This window comes from Macaca fascicularis, chromosome 14 (assembly GCF_037993035.2).
Source record: "Macaca fascicularis isolate 582-1 chromosome 14, T2T-MFA8v1.1".
NCBI lineage: Eukaryota > Metazoa > Chordata > Mammalia > Primates > Cercopithecidae > Macaca > Macaca fascicularis.
In genome coordinates this window covers 117971371-117986231 of record NC_088388.1, presented here as the reverse complement: position 1 = coordinate 117986231, position 14861 = coordinate 117971371, and the positions used below count along the sequence as shown (strand labels likewise).

Sequence of the window (14861 nt, the reverse complement as noted above, 5' to 3'; positions counted from 1 at the left end):
ATTGACTTTTTGGCTACAATTTCACACTCCAGAGCCTCCTGTCTCTTCCATCCTTTCTCTGCACGCCCCTTCTTCCCTGCAGGAACTTCTTAGCAGATCCACAATGTGTGTCATCTACCCAACCTCATTATCCGGGCCCGTCTCTCATCCTCCCACACCATCCATGTCACAGCCTGGCTGCCTACTGCCTTTCAAAGGATAACCAGTTGTCCAGTTTATAAACTCCAATTTCACTTTAATAAATTAAATTCCAAGCCATCACACAGCAATGGACATCATCATCGTCTCCCAACACACAGAGGTGCAGCCTTGCGTGGCTCCACCATCACAGTCTTTAAATAAAGCCCCTAAAGCCATCTCTCTGGGGAAGGCTTCCCAGCAGGCTCCCGGCTCCCTCCTTCCCACAGAGCCACTGCTCACAGAGAAGGCATCAAGTACAAAAAACGGTAATAAAGGGGGAGGGAGGGATGAGGAGCAGGAAGGGAGGCAGAAAGGTGGGGAGTACCTGCCCCCCATCCCGGGCCGGCCCTGCTGTCTGTGAGCTGCCAACACTCTCAGAGGCAGACACGGGTGCTGGTCTGAGTGGGGACCTGAGGGAGGTGTGGGAGCCCCATCCTGAAGGGAATTACCCACCCTCCTGGGACAGAAAAGAAGGGTCACCTAGGAGAGATGCCCTCTATCATCTGTTCACGGAGGGTCCTAAGCCACACATATAAATAGAAAAGAGAATAAATAAGGGAGGAAGGGTCAGCTGAAGAGCTGAGCACCCTGGGACTCCACTCAGGGACCAGGCTCAGCAGGAGGCAAACGCTTCTGGGGAATGCCCACACATGCCAGACAGGGCCCTTCTCTCCCTCCCAGCCACCAGTCCCTCGTCTATGTCCTCGGCAACGGGTGCCCACCTCTCATGTGCTTCCCGTTCCAAATATCCTTCCAACCAGCCCCGTGGCCCAGGGTGGACAGGGCTTCCTGGAACCCAGAGGACTTTCCTGGCCCAGGCGCTGGAGATCCAGGAAGGGGTATGGAAGGGGAGGTGGGGAATGGGCTAAGAGAACTTGTGCCCTTTCCTAGCTCAGGAAGTAAGGAGGGTCCTCAGAGCTGGGGGCTGGGGTTACCATTGGCCTTGGGTTTGGATTTGAAGGAAAAGCGCTTGATAAGGCGGCGAGAAAAGCTGCCGGCCTTCTTTCGGACACTGGGCGTGGCCGTTGCGTTGGAGAGGTCATCGTGTGATTGGCTCAGGCCAGCTTCCTTCTGTCGAGGCCTCCGGCGGAAGATGAGCTTAGTGCCGCTGCGCAGGAAACTCACTGCAGGGGAAGAGGGGAAACTAAGGCAGAGAGGGGCACGGGGTGGGGTGAGACGGGGGCAGAGACATGACCGAGAATGGAGGGATCGAGGATGTGGACAGGATCAGTCCCGTGGCCCAGAAGCCAGGCTTCCTCAGGAAAAAAAGCAGAAACATACTTCTCCAAAAGGCTTCGTGGAAAAAAAGAAAAAAGAAAACGAAAGCATAAACAAACATGTGCTTTATCCTTCCTGAGGCAAAAATTGTGGTACTTGTGGAGATCTGTGTACACTCCTAACTCTGCCCGCAAAAGAGTTATCACGGGGCTGGCTGCTTTGTGAGGACAAACTGGGATTGGGCCTCTTTCCTATGGGAAGACAAAAGCTACCAGAAGGTACTCCCAAAAGCCTATAAATCATGAAGGGAAAGGTGGGTTGACACTGACTTGTTAACCGAATTCCAGGCTGTGAGCAGGAAGTGGTGCATCTAGAAACTTCAAAGAGGTAAATTCAGAATCAGTATAATGAGCAGGGTGCTCACCCAGCAGGCTTTGGAGGTAGAAACCTCATTATCTCAAGAAGTGATGCAGGCTTAAAAAATAGATCCCTTTGGGAGGCCGAGACGGGCGGATCACGAGGTCAGGAGATCGAGACCATCCTGGCGAACACCGTGAAACCCCGTCTCTACTAAAAAATACAAAAAACTAGCCGGGCGAGGTGGCGGGCGCCTGTAGTCCCAGCTACTCGGGAGGCTGAGGCAGGAGAATGGCGTAAACCTGGGAGGCGGAGCTTGCAGTGAGCTGAGATCCGGCCACTGCACTCCAGCCCGGGCTACAGAGCGAGACTCCGTCTCAAAAAAAAAAAAAAAAAATAGATCCATCCATGGTTGATAGTCTCACTGGTAGAGGAATGAAGATGTTTTAGGGTGAGCCTCTCAACTTTTAAAGTTAGAAGAACTACCACCACTGGTGACAGCCTGTCTTGCTGCCAGAAGGACAATCCAAGGGTTGGCCTGGGGTAGGATTTCTTATACTCATGGGGGAGAGGGTGCAGAATGAAAGGGAAGAATTTTTTTTTTTTTTTTTTTTTTGAGACGGAATCTCACTCTGTCACCCAGGCTGGAGGGCAGTGTCATGATCTCGGCTCACTGCAACCTCCGCCCCACCGCTTCAAGCAATTCTCCTGCCTTAGCCTCCCGAGTAGCTGGGAATACAGGCACCTGCCACCACACCTGGCTAATTTTTGTATTTTTAGTAGAGACGGGGTTTCCCCATGTTGGCCAGGCTGGTCTTGACCTCCTGACCTCGTGATCCACCCACTTTGGCCTCCCAAAGTGCTAGGATTACAGGCATGAGCCACTGCGCCAAACCACAGAAATTTTTTTTTTTTTTTTTTTTTTTTTGAGACAGGGTCTCACTCTGTCACCCAGGCTGGAGTGCAATGGCACAATCATGGCTCACTGCCTCAACCTCCTTGAACCTCAACCTCCCAGGCTCAAGGAATCCTCCCACCTCAGCCCCCTGAGTAGCTGAGATTACAGGTGTGTGCCACTGTGCCCGAGCAATTTATTGTATTTTTAGTAGAGACAGGGTCTTGCCATGTTGCCCAGGCTAGTCTTGAACTCCTGTACTCAGGTAATCCGCCTGCCTTGGCCTCCCAAAGTGCCAGCGTGAGCCACTACGCCCTGCCTGGGAATAAATTTTTATAATTTTTTTTAAAGGACAGGAAAACTGGCACTTAGACTCAGGAAGAAAGAACAATGGAGGTAAAGGGAAATAATCTGGCATCCCTTCCTATCACAAGCATGTCAGATCTAGGCCAGGAACCAAGGCACCAAGTTCCCTCCTCTAGGCTAGCTTGGCTGAACTAGGCTGGGAACTCCGGCTGTCTCTTAGGGGAGAAGAGAAGGCACGTTGGCTTGAGGTCCCCCAGGTCATGATATGTGTATAAAAGAAGAGATGAGGGGCACCCTGCCAACGTCCCCCTACCTTTGTGATCCTTGAGGCTGCGGGTCTCCAGGGCACCAGTGGACCCCGTTTCCGACTCAACGTCATCCACAGATGGCCTCTCAGAAATATCCGAACGGGTTGTCTCGTCTGCTTCCTGGACACTTGTAGGACTGGAGAGGGCATCTAGGGGTCCTGGAGACATGGCTGGTGGGTCTGAGGGAGGTGAAGAGGGACCTCCACCGGTCCCTGCATCATCCTGCATTGAGGCTTCCAGGGATGCCGCATAGCCCAGGGATAGTGCCAACTCGTCCTGAGCAATGGGCACCTGGCAGGAGGGACGAGTTTAAATGGGCAGGAGTGACCGACTCATTAGGGCTTTCTCCCCATCCCAGCTCCTCTCCCAGAGCCCTGTTACCTTGGAAACACCAGAGATGATGAGAGTGCTGCGCTTGGTGGGTGTCTTCTTGGCCGCCCGCCCGCTGGGCTCTGTCAGCTGGCGAATCGCTGTCTCTGCTACAGGGTCCAAGCCGTTGGAAAGGTGGCTGTCCCCTGCTGGGGGTGCAAAGGATGGATAACCTGACTTCTCCCTGGCTCTTTCTTGGATTGGAACTCAGAGTACTTTTTGATGCTGGGGCACCAGGGCCAACCCACACTCATGCACCCCATTCCCCACTCACGGCTGCTGCTATGGGAGGCATTGCTGGGGCCACTGCTCTCACTCAGCACAGTCGTCGTCTTCTCGGTCACCTCCACCTTGGACGGGGAGCGGGAGGGGGAGTCTGGTGGGTGGGGGAGGGTCAGTGAGCTGGGAGGTGCTTCAGAGTGGCCCCCACCCCTACTGTCTTTGTTGAGATGCAGACTTTGGGTGACTCAGAGGGCAAGAATGATTGAGGGGTGATTAATCACAAGGGTGATTAAGAAGATGCCGTGGGGACTAAAAGACACCCCAGGAGCTAATGGGAGTGTAGGAAAGTGCCATGGGGCCTGCTGAGGGTGTGGGGAGATGCTATGAAAATATGGAGGGGGGACAGTGGGGGTACTGGGGTCCCCTGAGGTTGGGGCAATTCCATGGGGGCCCCTATAATGGCCGAAGTACCATGGGGGCCCACTGAGTGGGGCAGAAATGCCACAGAGGCCTCTGGGTTTGCTGGAGGAACCCAGGGGGTACTGGAGGGCTGAGGGTAGCAGGATGGACATTTATAGTCAGCTAGGGCTAAGGACACCTGTGAAAAGCCAGAGGAGAAGCTGGAAGGTGGGAGTGCAACAGTCCTGTGTGAGGAGGGGCACGAGGATCCAGAAGGGTGGTAGAGTGAGAGGAATTGCTGGGGAAATGGCAGAAGGTAACAGAAAATTTGAAAGAGACAAAGATTGGGAGGAAGATGTGGTAGGACTGGAATGGAATATCTGAAAACAGGGGGAGTTGGAATTAAGGCTTTCTCTCCTCTTTCACTGTCCCGCCTTGGGTCTGCAGTCCCAGGCCCCTGGTTAGAGCTGGGCTCCCAGGCTCCTTCTCTTTACCTAATTTGCCATCTATACGGGGCCGGGATTGAACGGTGGTGACTGTGGTGACAATGGTGCCATCGGGCATGATGGTCCGGTCAAGCTCAATCTTCTTGGTAGGTGTGATGCTGGGGCGTGGAGTGGAGGAGGTGGGAGTACCCAGGTTCCGGGGAGAGCCCTCCTCGTACTGAAGCTGCCCAGGGGTGGGAGAGAGAAGAGGCAGAGCCTCAGAGACTGCCCATCCCCTGTGTCCTCCCACTGCCCCAGGGGTCAGCTTCTTACCTCCACTGCCATGGTGGCTGCTGGTCCCAGGGCTTTCCCTGGCCCTGGGGTGAGTGGGCATACCTGTCTTCGAGAAAGTGGTCTGGAGGGGGAGCCCACAGGCAGTGTGGCCTGGCCTAGGAGTTCGGCTGGGGAAAGGGATGGCACTATGAGCTGGGCCCACGGCCAGGCTCCACTCTGCACCCACCCAGGGGTGCCCCTCCCGCCCCTCACTCACTGTCTCCACAGCTGCTGCTCCTCAGCACTTTGAGGGTCAGCTCCCGGCTCTGGGGGCCCAGATCCCTGTGGGACAAGAGGAGATGGGGCAAGAAGGGGAAGATTAGCAAGCTGAACCCACACTTGAGTGGATCACAGGCCAGAGGCAGAGAGCTGTGTACATAAATAAAATGGCACAAATGCTCCAATTCCAAATTCTCTCTCATCCCAAGAGAAAGGGACAGGGCCTGAGTGGGAACCATGCTCCTCAGCTGTGCATTCAAATCCTCCCTGGCCCTGCTCCTCCTGTCTTGCCAGTCTCTCAGTTGCAAGCCACCCTCTTTCATTTGCTCCAGCTCTTCCCTCTGCCGAGAATACTTTCACACTCTGATGAAATCCTACTGTTGCTCTAAAGTGTGGTTTAAATGCCATCTCCTCCATGAAGCCTACTCTGATCCTTATTCCCTCATGGGAATTAATCTCCCCCCGACCTAGGCACTGCAGTGACACATTATATAAACCTCAACTGGAGTGGTTATACCATCTTCTTTGTTTATACCTGTCTCTGCCTCAAGCTTGTCATTGACCCAGGGGTGGGGGTCAAGTCTGTATCCCTAAGACCCACGCCAGGACCTGGCATACAATAGGAGCTCACACCAAAGGCTACTGAAAACAAGAGCTGATTCCTGCAAGGGCTGTGCTGGAAAGGTTTGATCCTTTCTGCTGTGGAGCATGGGGTCGGGGCAGGGTTACTCCTTACAGTGCCAGGTCTTCTGTCCACTCCACCTCGGGTCCAGCCCTCGCGGGCTTGGTCCACTTCTGCTGCATGGGGTTGTCAAGTTCAGCTACACAGCACAGTTCCTCGGTGCCTGGGAGGAACCAGAAGTTAGAAGATGCTCAGATCAAAGATGGAAAGTCAATGCAGAATAAAGAGGCTGCACCCTTGGCAGAGGGGCAGAGAGCACCTGCAACCAGCCATAGCCTTGGCAGTCCCGCAGCCACTTCTAGCTCTCACCTTCCAGCTCATTTCCCAAGTGAGATGCCCGAAGCTGCCGTAGGAATAACCGGGTAGGTCTGGGAATGGCTGGCTGAGCCTGGGGCAACATGGGTGGCTTCTCACTGGGTACCTAAGAATAGAAGAAGGTCCAAAGAGCAAGAATCCTGACATAGCACGCTGGGGACAAGGTGCATGCAAATCTTTTGCTTTGGGTGCCAACTCACCAGGCCTCCTGGGGCAGAGCACGCCCTGAGGTTGACCATCATGGCTGGCTGGGTGCTGACTATGGCATCCTTGATCAGTTCCTCAATTGTGGAGAGCTCTACTTGTTCCTCACCTCTCTGTAGAGAGGAGAAGGGAACAACAAGGAGGTGGATCCCCCACCTCTGCCTCCCTCCCTGTTCTGCCTCTTCTCTGCCACCCCTGCCTCCTTACCTCCCTGGCCTGCAGCTTGGGAAGCACCGTTAGGCTGAGATCTGGGCGATCAGTGAAGGCCCATGATATGAGCAGCCCCTCACCAGGGATTTCTTCCAGGTTGACTTCCAACTACGGACAGGAACAAAGTGACTGGACTGACTTGCCCCATTTCCCCAAGGACTCCTAATTCCTGAGGACCCTCCCTTCCTGAATTCCATCCCAGAGAGGAAACAAATGGAAGAAGCCGAGGCAATGGAACCGCCCCCTGCCCAACTCAGTTTCCCACATCCCCTTCTACCTGTGTTGGTGGCAGTGTCAGAGTGACGTGGTAGGTCTCCATGGAGACAGCAGCGGGGGACTGCTGGGTCACAGAGACTGGGAACCGCACCTCCTCAGCAGAGAGCTGGCAACGCAGCACCTGAGACCGGCGAGGTGGGTCAGATGTGGGGGAAGGGTGCTCGCCCTGCTTTGTCCTGCCCTATAATAGTTCAGCAGACCCCTCCCCACTTCCATTTTCCTAGGGACTTCATGTTTTCAGGATCATAACTCCCTAAAAGAATCAGATAAACGCCAAAGACTCCTCTCCCCAGAAAAATGCAGATAAACACACATCCAACATTTTGCGCATAACTTCAATGGGATTCTCAGACTTCCTGAAGTCAATCCTTAGATCCAAAAGGCATTCACAGACTCCAGGTTAAGAACCTCTGGACTAAAGGTCCTTTTTGGACCCCAAAGACAGCAGTGCCCATCAGACCCTTACCATGGTATGCTCAGATTGGTCTATGCAGGTCACATGACTGATGCTGGCTCTGGGTGGGAGTTGGGGCACCTCCTCAAAGGCGATTTGGATGGAGCTCTGAAGGAGTAATGTGGGCACAGGATCAGGTTTCTGGAGCTGCCCCCACAGGGCTGGCCTGCTCAGTTGCTGGCTGGACTCTGCCACTGCGGAGGCCTCAGCTGCAGGCTGGCTTCTGGCCCCTCCTTGGCTCAGGGCTTTAGGACAGGAGGTAGTCCCCTCAAAGCCTGCCTCTCCAGGGGCCTGTAGCTGCTAGGAGCCACTGAGCAATGGGGAGTTAGTCCACCTCAGAGACTAGATCACCTTGAGCTGAAGACCCTGGCTTCCTCCTGGAATACCAGGAGCTTCCTTCTTCTTCTCGCCATCATCCCTTTCATCCCCTACCCTACACCTAAAAAACGTGTACATAGAAAAAAGTTAAGGTGCTGGTTGCCACCTATATATAATAGCTGGGCAGAGAGGGAAAGGGCTAAGCCACGGGTAAAGGTGGTAGAGCCACCTTGTCCAAGATAAGAGCTGGAGAAATGAAGCTAAGCCTTCTTCCAAATAAATAGGATGTGGAAGCTCAAGAGTATGATGCTTCATATTCTTGGAGATGAAGACTAGCATGGCCTTGGGGATCTGTACCGGGGGACTGGGAAAAGATACAAGCTCAGAGGACTCAAGAGTCCAGGGGCCTGGCTAATTCCTCAAGGCAGATAGCAGGAAGGTATTAGAGAGCAGAAAGCTGCTTAGATCTCAAAAGAGCTGCTCCCTAATTCTTCCACAGTAATGGAAGCAACCTACCGCAGCCCCACCTGGATGGAGAGCAGTGCGGACACAGAATTGAGGAAGGAGCACAGAATTGGCTGGCAACTCTTCCTTGGGTCTTGAGATGGAGGAAACAAATCCACAGGGTTCATTTGCCTGGCAAACCAGGGGAAGCCAACTCCTTTGCTCTGGTAGCTGTCTCATTCAAAGGCTAGGCCAAGGAAGATGGGGAGACAGATGCTTGAAACCTCAATCTCCCCACCCTCTGCAAGGGAGGCCAATGTCCAGCTGAGTCAGCTATCCTGGGGAGTTGCTTCTGACCGAGGGACAAGGTACAGGGAGAGTTGGATGAAGAGGTGGGTGCAAGGTATTAACTGACAGATGCCATCTGGCTTTCAGCCCGCCAGCTGGACAGAGGAAATAGAGCAATTTCTTGTGGCCATTTCTGTTTCCAGGCATCTGGGGAACTAGTAAGGTAAAGCCTCCAAATTCATAGTGACTGGAAATAGAGAACCCTCTGAGCAAGGAGCTGATGGACTGTGAGAGCAAGGAGAGATTGCTGGGCCAGGATGGGAGGGAGCTCCAGAAAAGAGAGACTTCTACCTCCCACCTTATCTCCGTCTCATGACCACGCTTCCTGCCCCACTTCCTGGGAGGCCAGATGCCCATGGTGCAATGGGAGGAAGTAGGCTGGACTGGTTTGTGACTGACCCTCAAGGGGCAGCTGCAAGCTCATCTACTGGTAAGGGCACTGTCAATCTGTTCTCCACCTGAACACTCCCCCACCCCCCAAAGAACCACAGGCCAGCATGGAGGATGTGTTTGACTGTAGCAGTGAAATTACTGTGGGGTAGGGGAGTGATTCAGGCTCTTTGGGGATCTGCCCGACCACACCAGGGATTTGGGGCATGAAATGTTAAATGGGTGTGGTGGCATGAGAAGCAGGCAAATTCCTTCTGCAGGTGCACCTGTCTCCCACGCCCCAACACAACCAGCACCCAGGCAAGGCGGAAGTGCCCTCAAGCACAGGGATTAGCGTTGCTATGAGAACAGCAACTTGTGCATGGGTTTGGAGCCAGAGTACCTTGCCCACAGAAATGGAGGTCTGGGAACCCAGTTGGATTTCTACAACCCCCAGCCTTAGCGGCACCCTTTTCTCTGATCCGGGAGGGGAAGAGAAGCCATAGGGTTCCCCCGTTAATGCCCACCCCCAACTGGCCTCCTAGCAGGAGCAGTCAGTCCCTCCCCTGGAAAGAAAGGCTGAAGGGACCACCCAAGCGCTTGGTCCAACTCACCCCGTTCCTGCAGGCCTGCTCGTTCAGCGCTCGCACCCAAGCCCGCTGCCAGTTCTCCCGGAAAGACTTGAAGGCGAAGAGTGACGCCAGGAGGCCCCGGACTCCTGGCTCCTCGGCGGCGCCAGCCCGAGTCGCCCGCAGCCTCAGCAGCGAGCGCCACACGCCCAGCTCCCGTAGGGAACCCGCGGGTTCCCCCGCTAAGGCGGGTCCCGGGCCCCGGTTACCGCGGGCCCGCGCCAGCCACAAGCCCCGGGCATATTGCAGCAGCCAGGCGAACACCGTGAGCAGCGAGGCTGCGAAGAGGATCAGGAGGGCCACCCAGCCCACGTCCCGCTGCCCCCAGCCCGGATCCATGCTCCGCGCGCGCTCCGGTCCCGGTCCCGGCTGAGGCTCAGCCGCTACCCCGGGGGAGCATGGCCCGGGCTGGCCGCGGGGCGGGGGCGGGCTCCCCCGGGGCTGGGCGCGCGGGGTCGGGGGCTCTCCGCGGTTGAGTGCCCAGTACTAGTGTATGCCACAGAGCGAGGAGAGGAGGTCCTCGGGGGTCGCGACGCCGGGGTCTCTGTCTCCGTGGTCCGGGTCCCTTCTAGCTTGGTCAGCAGTCGGACCCTAGTTAGTCGCCGGCCAGTGCCCGACTCCTCCCACCGCGCGGGCCCCGCCGGACCCGGTAGAGGACTGGTCTGCAAAGACGCTGGGGCTCGCGGGCCGGCACCGGCTCCGGGAGGGCTGCGTGCGCAGAGCTGACACTGACAACACCGCCGGCGCCCCGCCCCCACCCGCCCTTAAAGGAGCCGCACCCGCGCCGGGCGGGGCCACGACAGCCTGGCGCTCCCTCGCTGGAGGAGGGCGGGAGGGCGAGCTGCCAGCGGAGGAGGTTCCGGGGTTGAAAATAGGCGGGATCTTTGATCACCTCGCCCCATCTTGCTATCGCGGTGCTCCCACACTCAGCTCAAGGCAAGAGTAACTTCACTTACCTAAGATCCTGCCTTTGCTTTCCGCTGTGCTTGTTAGATTTCCACAGGTCGGACGCCTGTGAGGTTAAGAAGGAGGTGACCCCTGTGGAAATCACCGCCCCCTTCTCCCAACACCCCCAGACTCAGCGACTTCTAGCTTCCCATTTCCTGGGGGAAGCGAGGCCCAGGGTAAGAAGGTGCAGAACATCCCTCCCAGATAGAAGTGTCTGGCAGAGGTTCCGCTGATGTCAACAGAGAGAAAGCAGAACTTGAAGCTGGGAGAGGTTGAGAGTAGAACGCCGAATTTTGAATTCCCCCCACCATCATCACCCTCCTTCCTCTTGGAGCTTGGACCCAGAAACAGCCCCATTAACCTACTTGCCCGTGTAGATTTGTTCTGGAGATTCCCAAGCCCAGGCTGTGTGTCTGTTTTTAAAAATAATATATTTCCATAGTAACAGCTCCTGCCTATGGAGCACGTGCAGAGGGGGTGGTAATGACAGGGGAGCTGGCAATGTAACACTGGACTGAATAGATTCAGCCACAAGACCTTGCACTCCGAGTATGTGATATCCCAACAAGCTCTCAAGAAATGGTGCTGTAGGTACACTGCCCAACCTCTGGCCTCAGGAGCCATCTTTTCCTAGACTCAAGGAGTTGATTCAACCTCTACAGGACTGGGGCTCATCAATGCTTGCTGAGGACAGGGGAAGGAAATACCTGCAAAAGGATTCAAAGGAATCCTGTGGGAATTCACTTTCTCCCAAGAGCCCCTTCTTCATACATGTGGGAAGGTCTTTGGCACACAGTTCCTTTCTTAAAGAGGTAGGATGGAAAGTTGTTAAGTATCTTTCTCCCAAACCCAAATAGTTGTCCGAGGAATGAGCACATGAAAATAAGAGAATAAACAATGCCTTCTAAAGTGTGAGGTTGCAGGGCTAGGTAGAACCTGACAGGTCAGCAACAGGTTTGTCTAAGCCAGAGGAGGTGGTGGGGTAGGCTGGGCCTCCCTGGATTTCCCTGTAAGAAATGATGGGGAGAGGTGGGGATGAATGAAGTAACCTTCTGTGGCCTGCCCATGTACTGTCACTGGACTGCCAAATCAGTGGAGATTCCTAGAGTCTGGGTTTCTAATCTCAAAGGGAGGAGAAGGCATGAAATCAAGGGAGGAGAGAACTCAGGGCCAGAACCCAGGGATGCAGGAGGAAGCTGTCAGTGGGGAGAGCAGCTAGGGTTTAGGGGAGCAGGTTATGCAGGAAGTTGTCCAGGTAGAAGGTTTCCCTATGAAGACCCTCTTCCCCCCAGAATCCTTCAGGAACCCTCAGAACCCCAGTGATCTCCATTCTCCGACTTCTTTGATTTATTCCCTTAACTTCTCCACTGAGTGCTTGGTCCTATGCTGCCAGATACTGCTTCACAATTCAGTCTTACATGAGTCTCCCTAGTTAGTCCTCCCTCTTTTTTTTTTTTTTTTTTTTTCTTTTTTTGAGACAGAGTCACTGTTGCCAAGACTGGTGTGCAGTGGCGAGATCTCATCTCACTGCAACCTCCACCTCCTAGGTTCGAGTGATTCTCCTGCCTCAGCCTCCCCAAGTAGTTGGGACTATAGGCATGAGCCATCATGCCTGGCTAATTTTTGTTATTTTTAGTAGAGACACGGTTTCACCATGTTGGCCAGGCTGATCTCGAACTCCTGACCTCAGGTGATCCTCCCCCCACTGCACCCAGCCTAGCCCTCCCTCTTTCATCCATTACTTGGACATCTAGCACTTACTTCATTCTGCCTTAGAGTCTAGCTGATTGTTTATATGTCTGCTTTTTCCATTCATCAGGAAGCTGCCTAGGGGTGGGAACCATGTCTTAGTCATATCTCTTCCCTCAAATTCAACCAAGATGCTCTAAATATGCTGAGGTAGACTCCTTGGGGACAAGCAACTATAATTATATCAGTTTGTATCCTCCACCGTACTGAAGAGCTTCCTATGCACATAGTAGGGATTAACAAACTTTGTAATTTTAAGAAGTCTAGCCAGGCGCGGTGGCTCACGCCTGTAATCCCAGCACTTTGGGAGGCTGGGGCGGGCGGATCATGAGGTCAGGAGATCGAGACTATCCTGGCTAACATGGTGAAACCCCGTCTCTACTAAAAATACAAAAATTAGCCAGGCGTGTTGGCGGGTGCCTGTAGTCCCAGCTACTAGGGAGGCTGAGGCAGGAGAATGGTGTGAACCTGGGAGGCGGAGGTTGCAGTGAGCTGAGATGGCGCCACTGCACTCCAGCCTGGGCTACTCCGTCTCAAAAAAAAAAAAAAAGGGGGACTAACAAGAGAATTTCTATGCCATTTCTGTCTTTTGAAATATCATTCATGCCATACCAGTGGAATGGGAAATCCTGGGGCTTGCTTTTAATTAACAACTTTTTTTCTAGACTAAGAGAGGAGAGGTGGGAGGAAAAGGAAAAAGAGTGATTCAGCTGTCTGGACAGAGCCACAGATAGAGTCCTGCAAGTGTCACAGCCCCAGACTATCCAGAGGGGTCTCATTGTCTTTGTGGCACTATGAAACATTTTTGGGACAGGCTTTGTCTAGCAATCAGATTTAGTGGATTGACCTTGCTCATTGGGAGCCACTCAGGGCTCCTTAGAAGAGATGTGCATCTCAAACACTGTCTGCTCAGTCCAGGGCCACTGACAAGTCAGCTGGTCTGTGAATTCTAGGGCCTGCGTCAGCATTCAAGAAAATGCTTTGAACTTTACCAGGAAAGGCACACAACTTCAAGTGAAGCCAAAAATCATGTGTTTGTTTGTTTCTCCTTCTGATTAGTCTGATAATCAACTGGGCCTTTACCATCATGGGAACAAAAATACTCAGATTATTTGACAAGCATCTTAGTAACCATTTTCTGATGGTAACTTGTATATGTGGATGATGAATCCTTAGTATCTCGTCTTTGATTATGTCCTCCCGCCCTCCCCAGGAGGGTGATGGTAGGGAGGGCTAATGATCTCTGGAGAAGAAAGAGACAAAGCTTCCCAATACCAGGCTGGGAAGGAAGATTTATTAGGATTGGCCTCCTAATAAAAAAGGAAATAGATACAGACTGGCTCTCAGACCTCCAGGGAGTCTCAGTATACTCATCATCAACAGGATAACTGAATGCTGCCTCCTCTGGGATCCCACAAGCTCCTCCTTTCCACCTGCTTCTGGCGTCTCACTGTCGCCGCCTGTGAAAGGTCCTTCTACTCTTATAATCTACTGAAATGATACTTCTCTTCCTCAAGACCACTTACTGTGGTCACAACTGATTGCTCCCTCCATATGCACCTCAGTGCTTCTTTCAGACTCAGCCTCATTACGTGTGATGATGCCTTCCTTGTACACAGATGTCTGTGTTCCTAGCCCCATGGGGACACCCTGTGGAAGAGAAAACACTTGCCTCCTGGGAGTTTCCAGTTCAAGAGGGGCACACGTGCATACACACAACACACACACAGAAAAATAACAGCAGTGGGATAAGTACTGAAAATCTGGTGGAATACTAGCAAGTAAATTATGAGAATGTATGTATTTTATACATATCTGGGTTTTTGTTGTTAATTAGAGCCATTTTCAAGTAGAAAAGCCATTTCACATCTGAGTTTGTTTGTTTGTTTGCTTGTTTTGAGACAGTTTCCCTCTGTTGCCCAGGCTGGGGTGCAGTGGCATGATTTCGGCTCACTGCAACCTCCATATCCTGGGTTGAAGCGATCCTTCTGCCTCAGCCTCCTGAGTAGCTGGGATTACGGGCATGTGCCACCACGCCCGGCTAATTTTTGTATTTTCGGTAGAGATGGGGTTTCACCGTGTTGGTCAGGCTGGTCTTGAACTCCTGACCTCAAGTGAGCCACCCACCTTCGCCTCCCAAAGTGCTGGGATTACAGACACGAGCCACCACGCCCAGCCTCACATTTGATTTTGAGGGAAAGAAGGAACTATCTTCAGCTTAAAAAGAGTCAACGTGACCCTGACTCCTGGAACATGCCAAAGAGGGAAGAGTGGACAAAGTGCTAGGCTATTGGAGTCCTTTCCCTAACTCACTGGTGGTGACTTCCTCTCTGACGAATGGAAATCATTTACCGCCTAAGAGCCTGTGGGGGAATGAAAGGTAATAAAGATGCTGGTGGCCAGGCGCGGTGGCTCAAGCCTGTAATCCCAGCACTTTGGGAGGCCGAGACGGGCGGATCACGAGGTCGGCAGATCGAGATCATCCTGGCTAACACGGTGAAACCCGGTCTCTACTAAAACGCAAAAAAAAACTAGGCGGGCGAGGTGGCGGCGCCTGTAGTCCCAGCTACTCAGGAGGCTGAGGCAGGAGAACGGCGTAAATCCGGGAGGCGGAGCTTGCAGTGAGCTGAGATCCGGCCACTGCACTCCAGCCTGGGCGACAGAGCGAGATTCCGTCTCAAAAA

The 14861-nt window shown here is 53.5% G+C and overlaps 1 protein-coding gene across 7 annotated transcripts; it reads right to left on the bottom strand.

Moving 5' to 3' along the window:
• Window positions 1-214: 214 nt before the first annotated feature.
• Window positions 215-10219, bottom strand: C2CD2L (C2CD2 like). Of its 7 annotated transcripts, none has more exons than XR_012423775.1 (15): window positions 9466-10219; window positions 8207-8381; window positions 7385-7480; window positions 6920-7039; window positions 6640-6750; window positions 6429-6545; window positions 6223-6334; window positions 5968-6076; window positions 5230-5294; window positions 5013-5140; window positions 4749-4923; window positions 3908-3983; window positions 3646-3779; window positions 3270-3555; window positions 215-1304 (listed from the first exon to the last, which is right to left on the bottom strand). XR_012423775.1 is itself a non-coding variant. In XM_005579895.5 (15 exons), the coding sequence occupies exons 2-15, from the start codon at window positions 8372-8374 to the stop codon at window positions 1093-1095; spliced, it is 1938 nt and encodes a 645-aa protein (XP_005579952.2). In that variant the 5' UTR covers window positions 8375-8381; window positions 9466-10219; the 3' UTR covers window positions 215-1092. The 7 variants fall into 7 exon arrangements, 4 of the variants coding, with proteins under 4 accessions (XP_005579952.2, XP_073871519.1, XP_045225939.2 ...); XM_005579895.5 differs by having other exon boundaries at window positions 3646-3782; window positions 3908-4009; XM_074015418.1 differs by having other exon boundaries at window positions 3908-4009.
• Window positions 10220-14861: the final 4642 nt, after the last annotated feature.